Source organism: Carassius auratus, unplaced genomic scaffold, assembly GCF_003368295.1.
Source record: "Carassius auratus strain Wakin unplaced genomic scaffold, ASM336829v1 scaf_tig00051946, whole genome shotgun sequence".
Lineage (NCBI taxonomy): Eukaryota > Metazoa > Chordata > Actinopteri > Cypriniformes > Cyprinidae > Carassius > Carassius auratus.
In genome coordinates this window covers 1-14,296 of record NW_020527213.1, presented here as the reverse complement: position 1 = coordinate 14,296, position 14,296 = coordinate 1, and the positions used below count along the sequence as shown (strand labels likewise).

The window sequence follows — 14,296 nt, the reverse complement described above, 5'->3', positions numbered from 1 at the left end:
TAATATTCTTACTAGATGAAAAGGCTACAACACCACCCTCACAACCTATGGGTCTATTCACTCCTGTCTTGTTTGCTTCGACTGAAACAAACTTGTTTGTTTACCCCTTTGGTGCAAATATTTTATTGTGATATACGCAGAGAGCACACATGGGTTACTATATGAAATACTGTTATTATGATTATAGGCTCTTATAAATATAGGCTACATCGCCTATGCAATACACTATGCATATACGCATGCATTAGTATACAGGTGACAGTTGACCATGCAGAGCATCAGGGAGAAGTTGGAGCATGGAGAGTTATTAAAAGTTCCCAATGCTTTGGGAAAAGCTGCATTTTGAAATAGTTCAGATTTGATTACCACAACAAACAAGGAGCCAATTGGTCATGTGCAGTAGTCGCCATCTCATTTGTCTTCTTAAATCTGATTTGCTGGCTGACCCAAACCATCGAGTTACAGAATAGCACAGAACCGACTCAATAATAGCTGAGTTAAACTGTGTCATCTGTGCCTGAGGCGGGTTGAACTGCTTCAGCTGGCCAAGGAAGTACAACCTCTGCTGGGCCTTTTTCACAATGGAGTCAATGCGAATGTCTCACTTCAGGTACTGAGAGATAGTGGTGCTCAGGAACCTGAATGACTCCAATGCAATCATAGTGCTGTTCATGATGGTGTGTGGGGGAGAGCAGGGGGTTTCTCCTGAAGTCCATTACCATCTACACTGTTTTGAGTGTGTTCAGCTCCAGGTTGTTAAGACTGCACCAGACAGCCAGCTGCTCAACCTCTTGTCTGTAAGCAGACTTGTCACATGAATGTGTTGTCATCTGCAAACCTCATGAGCTTGACAGAGGAGTTTTTAGAGGGGCAGTCGTGGCCTCGTGGGTGTAGAGGGAGAAGAGCATTGGGGAGAGAACGCAGCCCTGAGGAACTCAGTTGCTCATGTTGCAGGTGCTGGATGTGAGTTTTGCCTCACTGGCTGCTGTCTGTCTGTCAGGAAGCTGTTGATCCACTGACAGACGGTGGTGGCTACAGAGAGCTGTGTGGGTTTGTTCTAAAGGGTTTCCGGGATGATGTTATTGAAAGCGGAGCTGAAGTCCACAAAGAAGATCCTTGCATAAGTCCCTGTTTCTTCTGATGTTGGAGGATATAGTGCAATCCAGAAGTCGTGGCCTAATGGTTAGAGGGTTGGACTCCCAATCAAAGGGTTGTGGGTTCTAGTCCCGGGCCGGACGGAATTGTGGGTGGGGGGAGTGCATGTACAGTTCTCTCTCCACCTTCAATACCACGACTTAGGTGCCCTTGAGCAAGGCATCGAACCCCCAACTGCTCCCCGGGCGCCGCAGCATAAATGGCTGCCCACTGCTCCGGGTGTGTGCTCACAGTGTGTGTGTGTGTGTGTTCACTGCTCTGTGTGTGTGCATTTCGGATGGGTTAAATGCAGAGCACAAATTCTGAGTATGGGTCACCATACTTGGCTGAATGTCACTTCACTTTCACTTTCACTTTCACTTTCAGTGCAATCCATCCATGTGGGACCTGCAGCTCAAAAGATTAATATTTTGGATTTAGTTCGTTTTATTGTAAGGCTACATCTTATCTATCAATATCATGAGTTTTCATTTATCTTAATTTCCATGCTAAAACTCAATGAAATTTTGTGTAATTTTCAATGAAATATTTGTCTAATAAATTGGCTCGTTTTTCTCTTCTAATCCTCACACACGAAGACTGTTGATGTTGATCAAATATCACGCGAGTCTATAATTTAAATTCCTTTTAAATTTAGTTTTGCAGATAGGCTTAAAAAAGGCACACCCAAAAGCGCACAAAGTAATTTCTCCCGTATTATTTTCCTTCTCTTACTGCTTCACTCTCCAGTCCAGCGGGTCGCGCCAAAACACATCAATTTGTTTGCGAAACACCATTAAACCGCAGAAGAAGAAGATTAGTTTCACTGTGCTCAATGTTGTTTTGTCGTGGTGATTATTAATACAATAGGTTAGAAATGTTGCTTCGGTAAATATAAAAATACAGTTTTTCAATCAAGTCAGCAAATGCCTTTAATATTTTTATCCTCACAGTCGTGACTAGATTTTGAATCAAGCGGGAATATCTGGAGGAGTATTATCTGAACTGAGATCTGTTTCTGTGAATATGGTGTTTGTTAAAGAGGAGAACATGAGTGAACCAGAAATCTGGAGAATAAAACACGAGGAACCAGAAACCTGCAGATTAAATGAAGAGGAACCAGAAACCTGGATAATAAAACAAGAGGAACCAGAAACCTGGAGAATAAAACAGGATCAAGGAGGTTGGTGTTTATTCTTCATTTATCTTTAATGAATGTTTGCCTATAAAAGATGGAATGAACAAAGAAAAGCAACTGAGAAGCAAATCCAAAGAAACAATAGCAGTGGGAAAAATACTGCAAAAAAAAAAAAAAAATTAATAATAATAAAAAAAACACTTATATAAAACAAAGTAAGCAAAGTAAACTAAACACATCAGGTGTCAAATAAAAGAAAAGGAATGCCTAGAAATCTCTTTTTAATTAATTATTGCATAAATTCATCCACTCGGCTGTTGTTGTCAGTTTTGCAACATGATAATTATTTTGTATTATGTTATACATAAAGCAGCTGTTTATAGCGCGCGCGCGCGAGAGAGAGAGAGAGAGAGAGAGAGAGAGAGAGAGATGGTCTGAATTATATTGGCACCCTAAGAAAATATGATCAAAGAAGGTTGTGAAAATATGAAAATTAATACAATTTACTTTTTGGAATAAAAAAATCTTGACATATACTTTCACAGGCTTATTTGTTCATATCTACCAAGGGTGCCAATCATTTTGATACATAAAGACTGGAAAAGTCAATGTTAAATTGAGGTTAAACCTGCTGCTTCCTGGTAGGTTTAATTTAAGCCTCAATTTAATCCTGAAGTAACTGTAGTCTTCCTCCAGGAAATCAGCCTAATAAATATATTAAACATATATTAGTGTTGTCACAATACTGGACTTTCTAACTTGGATACGATACTTTGAAAAATATTAATATTCAATACCATGGAGAATTAACTGCCACTATATAATAGGGGCATTATATAATTATATTATATAAATATAATATTACAAGTCTAGAACATGATAATGAGGTATATTTTACATGAACAAAAATGTCTAGATAAACCGTCAATGGATTAGGTAAGTCAGCTGTATTTATACCATAGTGTTTATAAACTTGAGTGCACTCCACCTGTGCTAATCACATAGGCCTATATTTTTTTCATATTTGTTTATTTTTCTTTATAATGAAGTAGTCTGTATCCAGTAGATTGTGGTAATGATTATCATTTTCACACACAGAGATATATAAATTCTACATTTATTTAAATAGGGAAAAGAAAACTGGTATCGGATCGGTATCTGTATCGGCCAGAACTGAACCCTAGGTATCAGAATCGGTATCAGAGTCAAAAAAGGTGAATCGAGCATCCCTACTTTGTACGGTTGACTGGACTGCCTAGCAACTGTTTTTGTTGTTTATTCAATAAGATTATTCAGTAAATATTTATATTTACATTGAAAAAAATTTTCGGTAAATGGAATTTATTTTTACTTTCAACAACAACGCAGCTAACAAATGCACTTAGCAACGCTGTCAACAGAAATCATATAGATAGGAAATTGACTTTACGACAAATATAACACTTTCCTCAGTGGACATTCAGACTTTCCTTTCTTACTAGTTCCACAGTGACATTTTGAAATTGGGGCTCAGCTGTTAAACTGTCAACTTTAAGATTAAATCTGTAAGTAAGTTGTTCTGCGCTATAGAGGGCTTTTAAAGACACTCCATTGTTGTTTCTTATTTATTTACACACTCAAAGCAGCACTTTGTATTTATTTAATTTTATGCCGATTACTGCACAAGTTCATAAAGCACTAGAGAAATGTAGACACTAAAAAATCACCAGGAATTGATCAAATTGAGCCTTACTTCCTATGATTGGCAGCTGATCTTGTAGCAGAACCTATAGCCATGTATTTAATTTAAGTCTCACCTCCAACAAAATACCAAAACTGTGGAAATCAGCAATGGTTATTCTATTATTAAAGGTGAGATCCTGCAGACCCAAATAACTATCGCCCTATTTCCAAATTGGTGCTCTTTGCAAAAGTCTTTGAATCACTGTTAAATGATCAATTAACTCTTTTCCCGCTAGCATTTTAGAAAAAAGTTGCCAGCCACCGCCAGTAATTTTGATGATTTTTACTCAATTGAATAGACTTCAGTATATTTTGCTGTATGAACATTTGAATATGCAATACAGCAAAAATAAAGCCCAGAGCCTCTTATTTTAAACAAAAAATCAGTTTTATTCTAGTTTAAAGCATTCTTTTTTTATCAACACTTGAATATAAAGGTTTCATAAAAATACATAATATTTTAGTCAAAAACTACATCTGGATAATATTCAGTATGACTATCAAAGCATAAATCTGGTAATTTGCTTCAATCAATATCTCCTAAGCTTCTAAGAGGTCTCATTTCCCATTATCGTCACCCCACTTCAGTACTGCATTACACTCAAGCCCTTATCTGGACTAATAACTTCATTGCACACAGCTGTTCCCACTCACATTGTTTGCACCTTTCCATATATACCCTGCTTGTTTCTGTCATTGTCATGGAGTCCTTGGTTTATGTCACCCTGCTTTTTTTGTGTTCCCTGGTGTTTGTCGTGTTTCATGTTTTGGACTGCTTTTCTGGATATTGACCTTTTGCCTGACTGGATTATGATTTTTTGATTGCCCTAAATGAACTGCATTTGAATCTACCTGTTTGTGTGACAAAAGGACTCCATCCAACCTAGATTCAGCAGTGTGGGAATTCGTATCCGGTCCCCTCAGCAACCATGAACAAGCGAAGGAGGAGACTCCAGAGCTTGGCAGCCCTTCGTCAAGGAGGGTGTGAGGTGGGTGGTCTGACTCAGGTGTTTTGGACTAGGGATGCACCAATCAAGATCGGCCGATCAAATGCACATCTCGTCAGTTAACAGCTGTCACTACACAGAGCTGTTGTTAACTGACTAGCTGCACAAATCCACCATTTATTTGCGCATCTTCTCTATTAACAACGGCTCTGTGTAGTAACAGCTGCTCTATGTGAAATCACGCACCTGATGCCATTTACCGCTGATTAGAGAACCAGCTTTACTGACGAGATGCACATTAATGATTGGCCGATCTTGATCGGCGCACCCCTATTTTGGACCATGATGGTAGGGCTAGAATATAACGATGAGGCATTAAAGTACTTATTTAATCACTGCCTGCATGACCCTTTGCCTCGTTGGGAGATGAAGGGGCTGGAGGCCTTACACCATTGTGGTTTATGGGATACACCAGCCACACCTGTGTCTCCAGACAAGATGGCCGATTCTACACCTGTGTCTCCTAACAAGATGGCCGCTAGCCCAGTGCCACTGCACAAGATGGCCGCCAACCCAGAGCCACTGCACAAGATGGCTGCCAGCCCAGCACCAATGCACAAGATGGCTGTCAGCCCAGAGCGTTGACTCAGGTCCCAGTTGATTTCCCAGAGTCTAGTCAGATCGCCATTGATGGTCCAGAGTCAGGTCAACACCCATGAGTAAAGTAAAACCACAGTTAAACCTCATGAATCAAGTCAAGTCACCGTTGATCTCCGTGAACAAGGTCAAGTCACAGCTGATCTCCGTTAACAGGGTCAAGTCATGGTTGGTCTTTACCAGTCAAATCACTACCGTTCTTCCAGAGCCTGGTCACGTCTCAGCTGAACTTCCAGAGCCTCGTCACATCCTGTCTGTTGTACCCAACAATGCTCTCTCAGCCTGTTTTATTGCTGTCAAGGAGACCGTTATGGCTGTGGAACCTCTAGATGTGATGGCAACTGCTGCAGAACCTTCTGAGTGAGGCCATCTACCCTCTCGTCACGGCTATTGAGGCCACCTATGAACTCAACGCCTGCCCTGTCATGGCCATGGAGGCCATCTACCATCTCATCATGGCCATGGAGGCCACCCTTAACCTGTTCATGTTTCAGTCTTACCTGACCAGACTTGCTCTCCTGTGCCATCGACTCCGTTGTGGTGGTCCTCTGCTACGCCCTGGTGGGCTTCTTTGTCATCCGCTCAGCTGCTCCTTTGCGGGGGGGGGGGGTCTCACTTCCCCTTATCGTCACCCCTTATGTGTGTGCGAATCATGACCGTTTCTCCATCTTGTTCATGTGTGTTTTTGTTCGGGAGGTTTGTACTTGTTCAGAAGATGTGTAATACTGCTCTGATGCTGCTCGGTGCTCCTGTAGCTTACCACTGAAAACACAGAGCGCCCTCTTGCGGCTGTAGACGGTAATGTTTTCTCTTGGTTCCTTTCTCTTGGTTCATGTCAAATTAATTTTGATAAATAAGTCACACCTCGCATCAGTTCAATTCAGCTTTACTCCAAATATATGAACTTACCTGTTTTGAATACTTTATATTTAACATGTTCGATTATGTCCAATATTAGTGTTAAACTGCTGGACTTTAAATTAATTAACCGTTGACTGATTTTGCAGAACATTTTGACTGATAACTTCCATGCGTAGATGCGGCAGATTTGTCACAGGACGCGTGATATGACAGTTGCGTACGACTATATATGAACTAGCTGTTTTAAATACAGTATTTTTATATTTAACGTTAGTTTATCAATATGTTTGAAAACATATTTTTTCGATTATTGGTGATTCCATAGGCTCTCTCTCTCTCACGCAATTAAAAAAATGACCATTTTGCCCAACACTACTGAGAAAGGCATTGCCTGAGCACACACAGTGTTCACACTCTCTCTTTTGTTCGTCGTCGTCGTTAACAGTCTAACATGGATAGAAGTCTCTAATAAAATTAACCATTTTTACTTTAATTTCAGAGTTTATTGAAGAAAATGTGGATAATGAAGAACTGCGTGAAGTTGAGGAAAAAAATCATGTCGAAACAGGAGAAAAACATTTGAGTTGCTCTCAAACCAAACAGAAAGATTTAAAGAAAATAAAAGCCAAGAAATCTTTCACCTGTCCTCAGTGTGGAAAGAGTTTGACATCCAAAACAAGTCTTGAGCGTCACATGAAGATCCACACTGGAGCAATACTTTGCTCATGTGATCAGTGCGGGCAAATATTTTTGAGGGCTTCTGATCTGAAGAAACACCTGAGAGTTCATACACTGGACAAGCCACATTCGTGTAGCTTGTCAGGAAATAGTTTTTCACAGCCAATACATTTTAAAGTTCATCAGAAAATGCATACTGGTGTGAGAGAGTACATGTGCTTTGAGTGTGAAAAGACTTTTACTACAGCAAGCAGTTTAAAACAGCACCAGATGATTCACACTGGAGAAAAACCTTATAAGTGTTCACACTGTGAAAAGAGATTCAGAGATTTAACACATCTGAAAATACATGAGAGGATCCACACTGGAGAAAAACTGTTCACATGTGATCAGTGCGGGAAGAGTTTTGCACAAACAGGACAACTTAGAGAGCATATGAAGGTTCATACTGGAGAGAAGCCATTCACTTGTGATCAGTGTGGGAAGAGATTCACACAATCATCAAACCTTAAAAGCCACATGAAAATCCACACTGGAGAGAAACTGTACTCATGTGATGAATGTGACAAAACATTTTTGAGGGCTTCAGATCTGAAGAATCACCTGAGAGTTCATACAAAGGAGAAGCCACATTCATGTCATTTGTGTGGAAAGAGTTTTTCATGTTTACAATATTTAACACTGCACCAGAAAATACATGCTGCTGTGAGAGAGTACATGTGCTTCGAGTGTGAAAATACTTTTACTACAGCAAGGTGTTTAAAACTGCACCATAGGATTCACACTGGAGAGAAACCTTACAAGTGTTCACACTGTGACAAGAGATTCAGTGTGTCATCAAATCTGAAAACACATGAGAGGATCCACACTGGAGAGAAACCGTATCACTGCACTGAATGTGGGAAGAGTTTCAAACATTCATCTGCTCTACACAGACATACAAAAAAAATTCACAGTAAGTATCTAGCAAGGTTTTTTTCCTCTGCAGCAACTCAGAGCACTTTTCATACACTTTATACTGCTAAAACACATTTGTTTCAATCTCTAAGAATAATCAGCTTACACTACCAGTAAAAAGTTTTTTAATCGTAAGATTTGTAAAGGTTTTAAAAGTTTTTTTTTTTTATGTCTTGCTTTTAAATAATTAATCTGCTCACCAAGCCTACATTTATTTGATCCAAAGTACAGCAAAACGTTTAAAATATTTTCATAGTATTATACATTCACAGTATTTTTTTTTTTTTTACTATTTATAATAACGGCTTTATTTTAAAATGTAGTATATTCCTGAGATCAAAGCTGAATTTGCAGCATCATTACTCCAGTTTTCAGTGTCACATGATCCATAAATCATTTTTATATGGCGATATGCTGATTATCCATATTTAAACTGTTGAGTAAATTTTTGTTTTTCAGGATTCTTTGCCGAATAGAAAAATCCAAAGATCAGCCTTTATCTGTAATAAAAAGCCTTTGTAACATACACTATTCCATTTAAAAAACTTTTGAGTCCGTATGATTTCTTTTTTAATTTTAATTTTATTTTATTTTTTTAGCAAGGATGCTTTAAATTGAGCAGAACTACATTCATAATGTTACCATTTCCATTTCATATAAATGCTGTTCTTCTGAACTTTATATTCATCAAATAAACCTGAAAAAGTTATTCAGCTGTTTTCAATATAATAATAATAAATGATTTTTGAGCAGTAAAACAGAATATAAGAATGATTTAAACAATTAAAAGTTACTTAAAATTAAATTTTTTTACTTTTATTCCAGAGTTGATTGAAGAAAATGTGGATAATGAAGAACTGCGTGAAGTTGAGGAGAAAAATCATGTTGAAACAGGAGAAAAACATTCGAGTTGCTCTCAAACCAGACAGAAAGATTTAAAGAAAATAAGAGCCAAGAAATCTTTTACCTGCACTCAGTGTGGAAAGAGACTGACATCCAAAACAAGTTTAGAGCTTCACATGAAGATCCACACTGGAGAGAAACTGTACTCATGTGATCAGTGCGGTCAAATATTTTTGAGGGCTTCAGTTCTGAAGAAACACCTGAGAGTTCATACACCGGACAAGGCACATTCATGTAGCTTGTCAGGAAAGAGTTTTTCACAGCCAATACATTTTAAAGTTCATCAGAAAATGCATACTGGTGTGAGAGAGTATGTGTGCTCTGAGTGTGAAAAGACTTTTACTACAGCAGGCAGTTTAAAACAGCACCAGATGATTCACACTGGAGAAAAACCTTATAAGTGTTCACACTGTGACAAGAGATTCAGAGATTCAACACATCTGAAAATACATGAGAGGATCCACACTGGAGAGAAACTGTTCACATGTGATCAGTGCGGAAAGAGTTTTGCACAAACAGGACAACTTACAGAGCATATGAAGGTTCATACTGGAGAGAAGCCATTCACTTGTGATCAGTGCGGGAAGAGATTCACACAATCAGCACATCTTAAGAGCCACATGAAAATCCACACTGGAGAGAAACCGTACTCATGTGATCAGTGCGGGAAGAGTTTCACACAAAAAGGAAGCCTTAGGGTACATATGAGACTTCATACTGGAGAGAAACTGTACACATGTAATCTTTGTGGACAGAGTTTCATGCAGTTATCAACCCTTAATGATCACAGAAACATCCACACTGGAGAGAAACCGTACTCATGTGATGAATGCAACAAAACATTTTTGAGGGCTTCAGATCTGAAGAATCACCTGAGAGTTCATACAAAGGAGAAGCCACATTCATGTCATTTGTGTGGAAAGAGATTTTCATGTTTACAATATTTAAACGTGCACCAGAAAATACATGCTGCTGTGAGAGAGTACATGTGCTTCGAGTGTGAAAATACTTTTACTACAGCAAAGTGTTTAAAACTGCACCAGAGGATTCACACTGGAGAAAAACCTTATGAGTGTTCACACTGTTTCAAGAGATTCAGTGTGTCATCAAATCTGATAAAACACGAGAGGATCCACACTGGAGAGAAACCGTATCACTGCACTACATGCGGGAAGTGTTTCAATAATTCATCTGCTCTACACAGACATACAAAAAACATTCACAGTAAGTATTCAAGATTCATATGCTGATTTGCTGAATAGAAAAATGCTAAAATATAGCTTTGAAATCACAGAAATAAATTACATTTTAAAACATTTCTAAATATATTATGTTAGTATTAAACCTATTTCAAAATGTTGCTGTTCTTGCTGTATTTTGGATCAAATAAACTTTGATTTTTAGAAGATAATAAAAAATAAATTTAAAAAATCTTACTGTTCAAAAACTTTTGACTGGTAGTGTATTTTAGCCTATAGTTTCAGGTTAAAGGTACTAATATTAATTAGGTGAGTCTGAAATTATTATTTGACAGTGATTTCACATTTATTGTTTGTAATATATTTTTGTATTTCCTAAATACAAAATATATATATATATATTATATATAATAAAATATTATATGGTTTTAAATGAGATGTCATACACTTGGCAAATTCATTTTGCATAAGTTTGTATGCACAGACATCTGTTGTGGACATTCTTGGCAGTAACCATCTCTAATGCCAGCACTTCTAGAAAACTACAGACCGGTATACCTTCTTCCATTCATTCGCAAAGACACTTGAGCGAGCTGTGTTCAACCAGCTCTCTATGTTCCTTGTACAGAACAACCTCCTGAACAGCAACCAATTTGGCTTGAAAAGTGGCTACTCAAATGAGACTGTCCTGCTCTCATTTACTGAAGCCCTGCGACTGGCAAGAGCAGCTTCAAAATCCTCAGTACTCATCTTACTGGACCTGTCTGCTGCTTTTGACACTGTTAATCACCAGATTCTCCTGTCAATCCACAGAAAGATGGGCATCTCTGAAACTGCACTCCTGTGGTTTAAGTCCTACCTCTGATAGATTCTTCAGGGTGTCTTGGAGTGGTGAAGTTTCTAAGTCACACCACCTTGCTACTGGGGTTCCTCAAGGCTCGGTACTTGGACCTTTTCTCTTCTCCATCTACATGACGTCATTAGGATCTGTCATTCAAAAGCATGGCTTTTCTTATCACCGCTACGTTGATGACACTCAACTGTACTTCTCATTCCAACCAGATGACCCACTTATATTTCAGCCTGTCTGAGTGACATTTCTAGCTGGATGAATGACAATCACCTTCAGCTCAACCTTACTAAAACAGAACTGCTGGTGGTTCCAGCTAACCCATCGTTTCATCACAACTTCTCTATACAGCTGGGTTCATCAACCATAACTCCTTCCAGGACAGCCAGAAACCTAGGAGTTGTGATGGATCATCAGTTAAGCTACACAGATCACATTGCTACAACGACCCAGTCCTGCAGATTTGCCTTATACAACATTAGGAAGATTAGACCCTTCCTGTCAGAGCAAGCCGCCCGACTTCTTGTCCGAGCTCTGGTTGTCTCCAGACTGGACTATTGTAATGCTCTCCTGGTGGGCCTTCCTTCATGTACTTTCAAGCCTCTGCAACTGATCCAGAATGCAGCAGCGAGGGTTGTCTTCAATGAGCCAAAAAAAGCTCACGTTACTCCTCTCCTCATCAGGTTACACTGGCTACCAGTAGCCGCTTGCATCATATTCATCATATTCAAGGTACTAATGCTTGCCTACAAGACGACCACTGGCACGGCACCAACATACCTAAACTCAATGGTTAAATCTTATGTTCCCTCCAGAAGTTTGTGCTCTGCAAGTGAACGACGTTTTGTGGTGCCATCCCAAAGAAGTTCAAAATCCCTCTCACGGACCTTTTCCTGGACTGTGGCCAGCTGGTGGAATGACCTCCCAATCTCAATTAGTACAAAAAGACTTTACTCATTTTCAAAAAAAATCTAAAGACTCATCTCTTTAGCCAGCACTTAACCAACTAATACTAGTACTTACCATTTCTTTTCTTGTCTATCATATTCTTAAAAAAAAAAAAACCTGGCTACGTGTTCTGTACTAGACTAACTGAGGCTTGTCATGGCACTTGAATTCTTTTGTTCTCTTGTTGGTCTGATTGCTTCTATTGTTCTCATTTGTAAGTCGCTTTGGATTAAAGCGTCTGCTAAATGATTAAATGTAAATGTTTTTACGAGGCTTTTTTAAAATAGTGTTCATATCGATATTGGAAATATATCATATTGACCAAAATTAAGAAATATATTGTGATATAAATTTAGCCATATCGTCCAGCACTATATGCTTTTTATTAGGGATGCATCATTCCGATACTCGGGATTGGTATCGGCTCCGATCCTGGCATTTTTTGCAGATTGGGTATCGGACAGACGAGACCGATCCAAGTCCGATACTGTGTATAAAGCCTACTATTGTGTTATTGTTGAGCCACACGGAAGGCACAAAAACATTATAAAGCACCAAAACATTTTCGAGAACATATTTCAAGTGTTCTGAAGCTGTTTCACAGTTCAATGTGAGTTACATATTAATATTGAAGTCATTAAATTCAAGTTCACAGAAACTCTTCTCTCGTTGCGGCTGTCAGTCATCCTCTATTCAGCAATCAAACTGTGTGTCTCGTTCTGTTACTACAATCAAAATGATGAAACTCTTTTCAAGAGCGCACAGTAACTGAGGTTTATATCTGTTCAAAGAAAAGGCTCATTAAACTAACGCACATATGACATCATGGAACTCAAGTAAGTAAGGCTGTCGGCTATTATATTCACTTAAACATCAGATGAAGTGATTATTTTATCTTAAATACATGATGCCAATGTATTTTTCTATGAGTCTGCTCTGTTAGTAATAATGTTACCTGCTTGCCAGAAAGGGTTGCCATTATTCAAAACTAGCCCAAATTAACCGCGTTTCAAGTGGGAAAACCGTGGACTTGTCAACACTGTGATGGATAGTAATGTCTAAAACAGATACAAGTAATGACCACAACAGCTTGACATTTGATGTCTCCATTAAATTTTATTCAAGAAACTTTTGAAAAAATCTTCAGAAACTATCTGCAAGGAAAGGAAATCAAATAGAATAAATTGTTTTTATTATTCTTATTAAAAAATGTGTCTTTACTGTAATGCATTCTGTATAATACAAAAAGCATTAAGGGGGGGGGGATTGATCAAACATATTTAATAGGTCTCCCTATTGAAACATGGGGTTTTTCTCTATAATATTTTTTAAAATAATAATTTGAAGATTCTTTAACACTATTGTCTACTTTCCACTGCTGGGCTCAAGACTGCAACTGCATTTTGGAAAATATTCCCAACTCAAAAGAGAGATCATTTCTGTTTCATATGAGAAACATCAAACACAAACTAAACAGAACCGCGCTACTCGTTTGTGATGTACAGCATGGACCGTTAAGCAGATTGGACCAATAATTGAGAGCAATGCAAGCAAACTGGACCAGGTTCAGAACAGGTTTACTCAAGAACCAATGTTGATATCATCTCACGGTTAATACACAGTACAGTATACAGTTATGATCAGATAAAACAGCACTGACACAGAAACCCAGAAGCAGTAACACTATCTATAAATGTTGTGGTAGAAATTATCCAATGTTATTACATCAGGATTTGTACAACCTTTTAGGAGAGAAATGTAAGCACATTTTTACAAAACAAAATGTATGTCAAAATACAGTTTGTGGTAAACAAACACTAATGCAAAAAAAAAAAAAACATAAAAACAAACAAACATAAAATGACAACTATAATCAGTAGATCGCAGCATTGGAGCACTTATTCACTTATTAGTCCTCCATTTCTATGTTTGTTTTATATATTGAAATTAAAAATTGTTTTCTGATATATTTTACTCTTACTAAATGTACCATTCTAAGTTTTTCGATGTACAAATTATATAATCGGGACACTATAGGATTGTTGGAAGGGGAATATCAGCCCCAGATCAGCTTGATTATCTTGTGGTGTGTACCCTGCACTGTTACATCAGGGTTCACTGTTATTTTCACATTTCTCCAGCTTTTTACAAGATACTGAAAATAAACCATTTATTTACTTTTATTTCAGAGCTGATCGAAGAAACCGAGGAGAATAAAGAATCAAGTGAACTCGAGGAGAAAAATCAAGTCAAAACTGGAGACAAAATTTAGAGTTGCTCTCAAACCAAACGGAAAGAAAAG

The 14,296-nt window shown here is 38.1% G+C and overlaps 1 protein-coding gene across 3 annotated transcripts; it reads left to right on the top strand.

Moving 5' to 3' along the window:
* The first annotated feature begins 1,944 nt into the window (after positions 1-1,944).
* Positions 1,945-14,296, top strand: LOC113090029 (zinc finger protein 501-like). Of its 3 annotated transcripts, XM_026256145.1 has the most exons (5): positions 1,945-2,004; positions 2,088-2,317; positions 6,959-8,092; positions 8,920-10,221; positions 14,184-14,296. In XM_026256145.1, the coding sequence occupies exons 2-5, from the start codon at positions 2,161-2,163 to the stop codon at positions 14,264-14,266; spliced, it is 2,676 nt and encodes an 891-aa protein (XP_026111930.1). In that variant the 5' UTR covers positions 1,945-2,004; positions 2,088-2,160; the 3' UTR covers positions 14,267-14,296. The 3 variants fall into 3 exon arrangements, with proteins under 3 accessions (XP_026111930.1, XP_026111929.1, XP_026111931.1); XM_026256144.1 differs by having other exon boundaries at positions 1,952-2,317; XM_026256146.1 differs by lacking the exon at positions 8,920-10,221 and having other exon boundaries at positions 1,952-2,317; positions 14,184-14,290.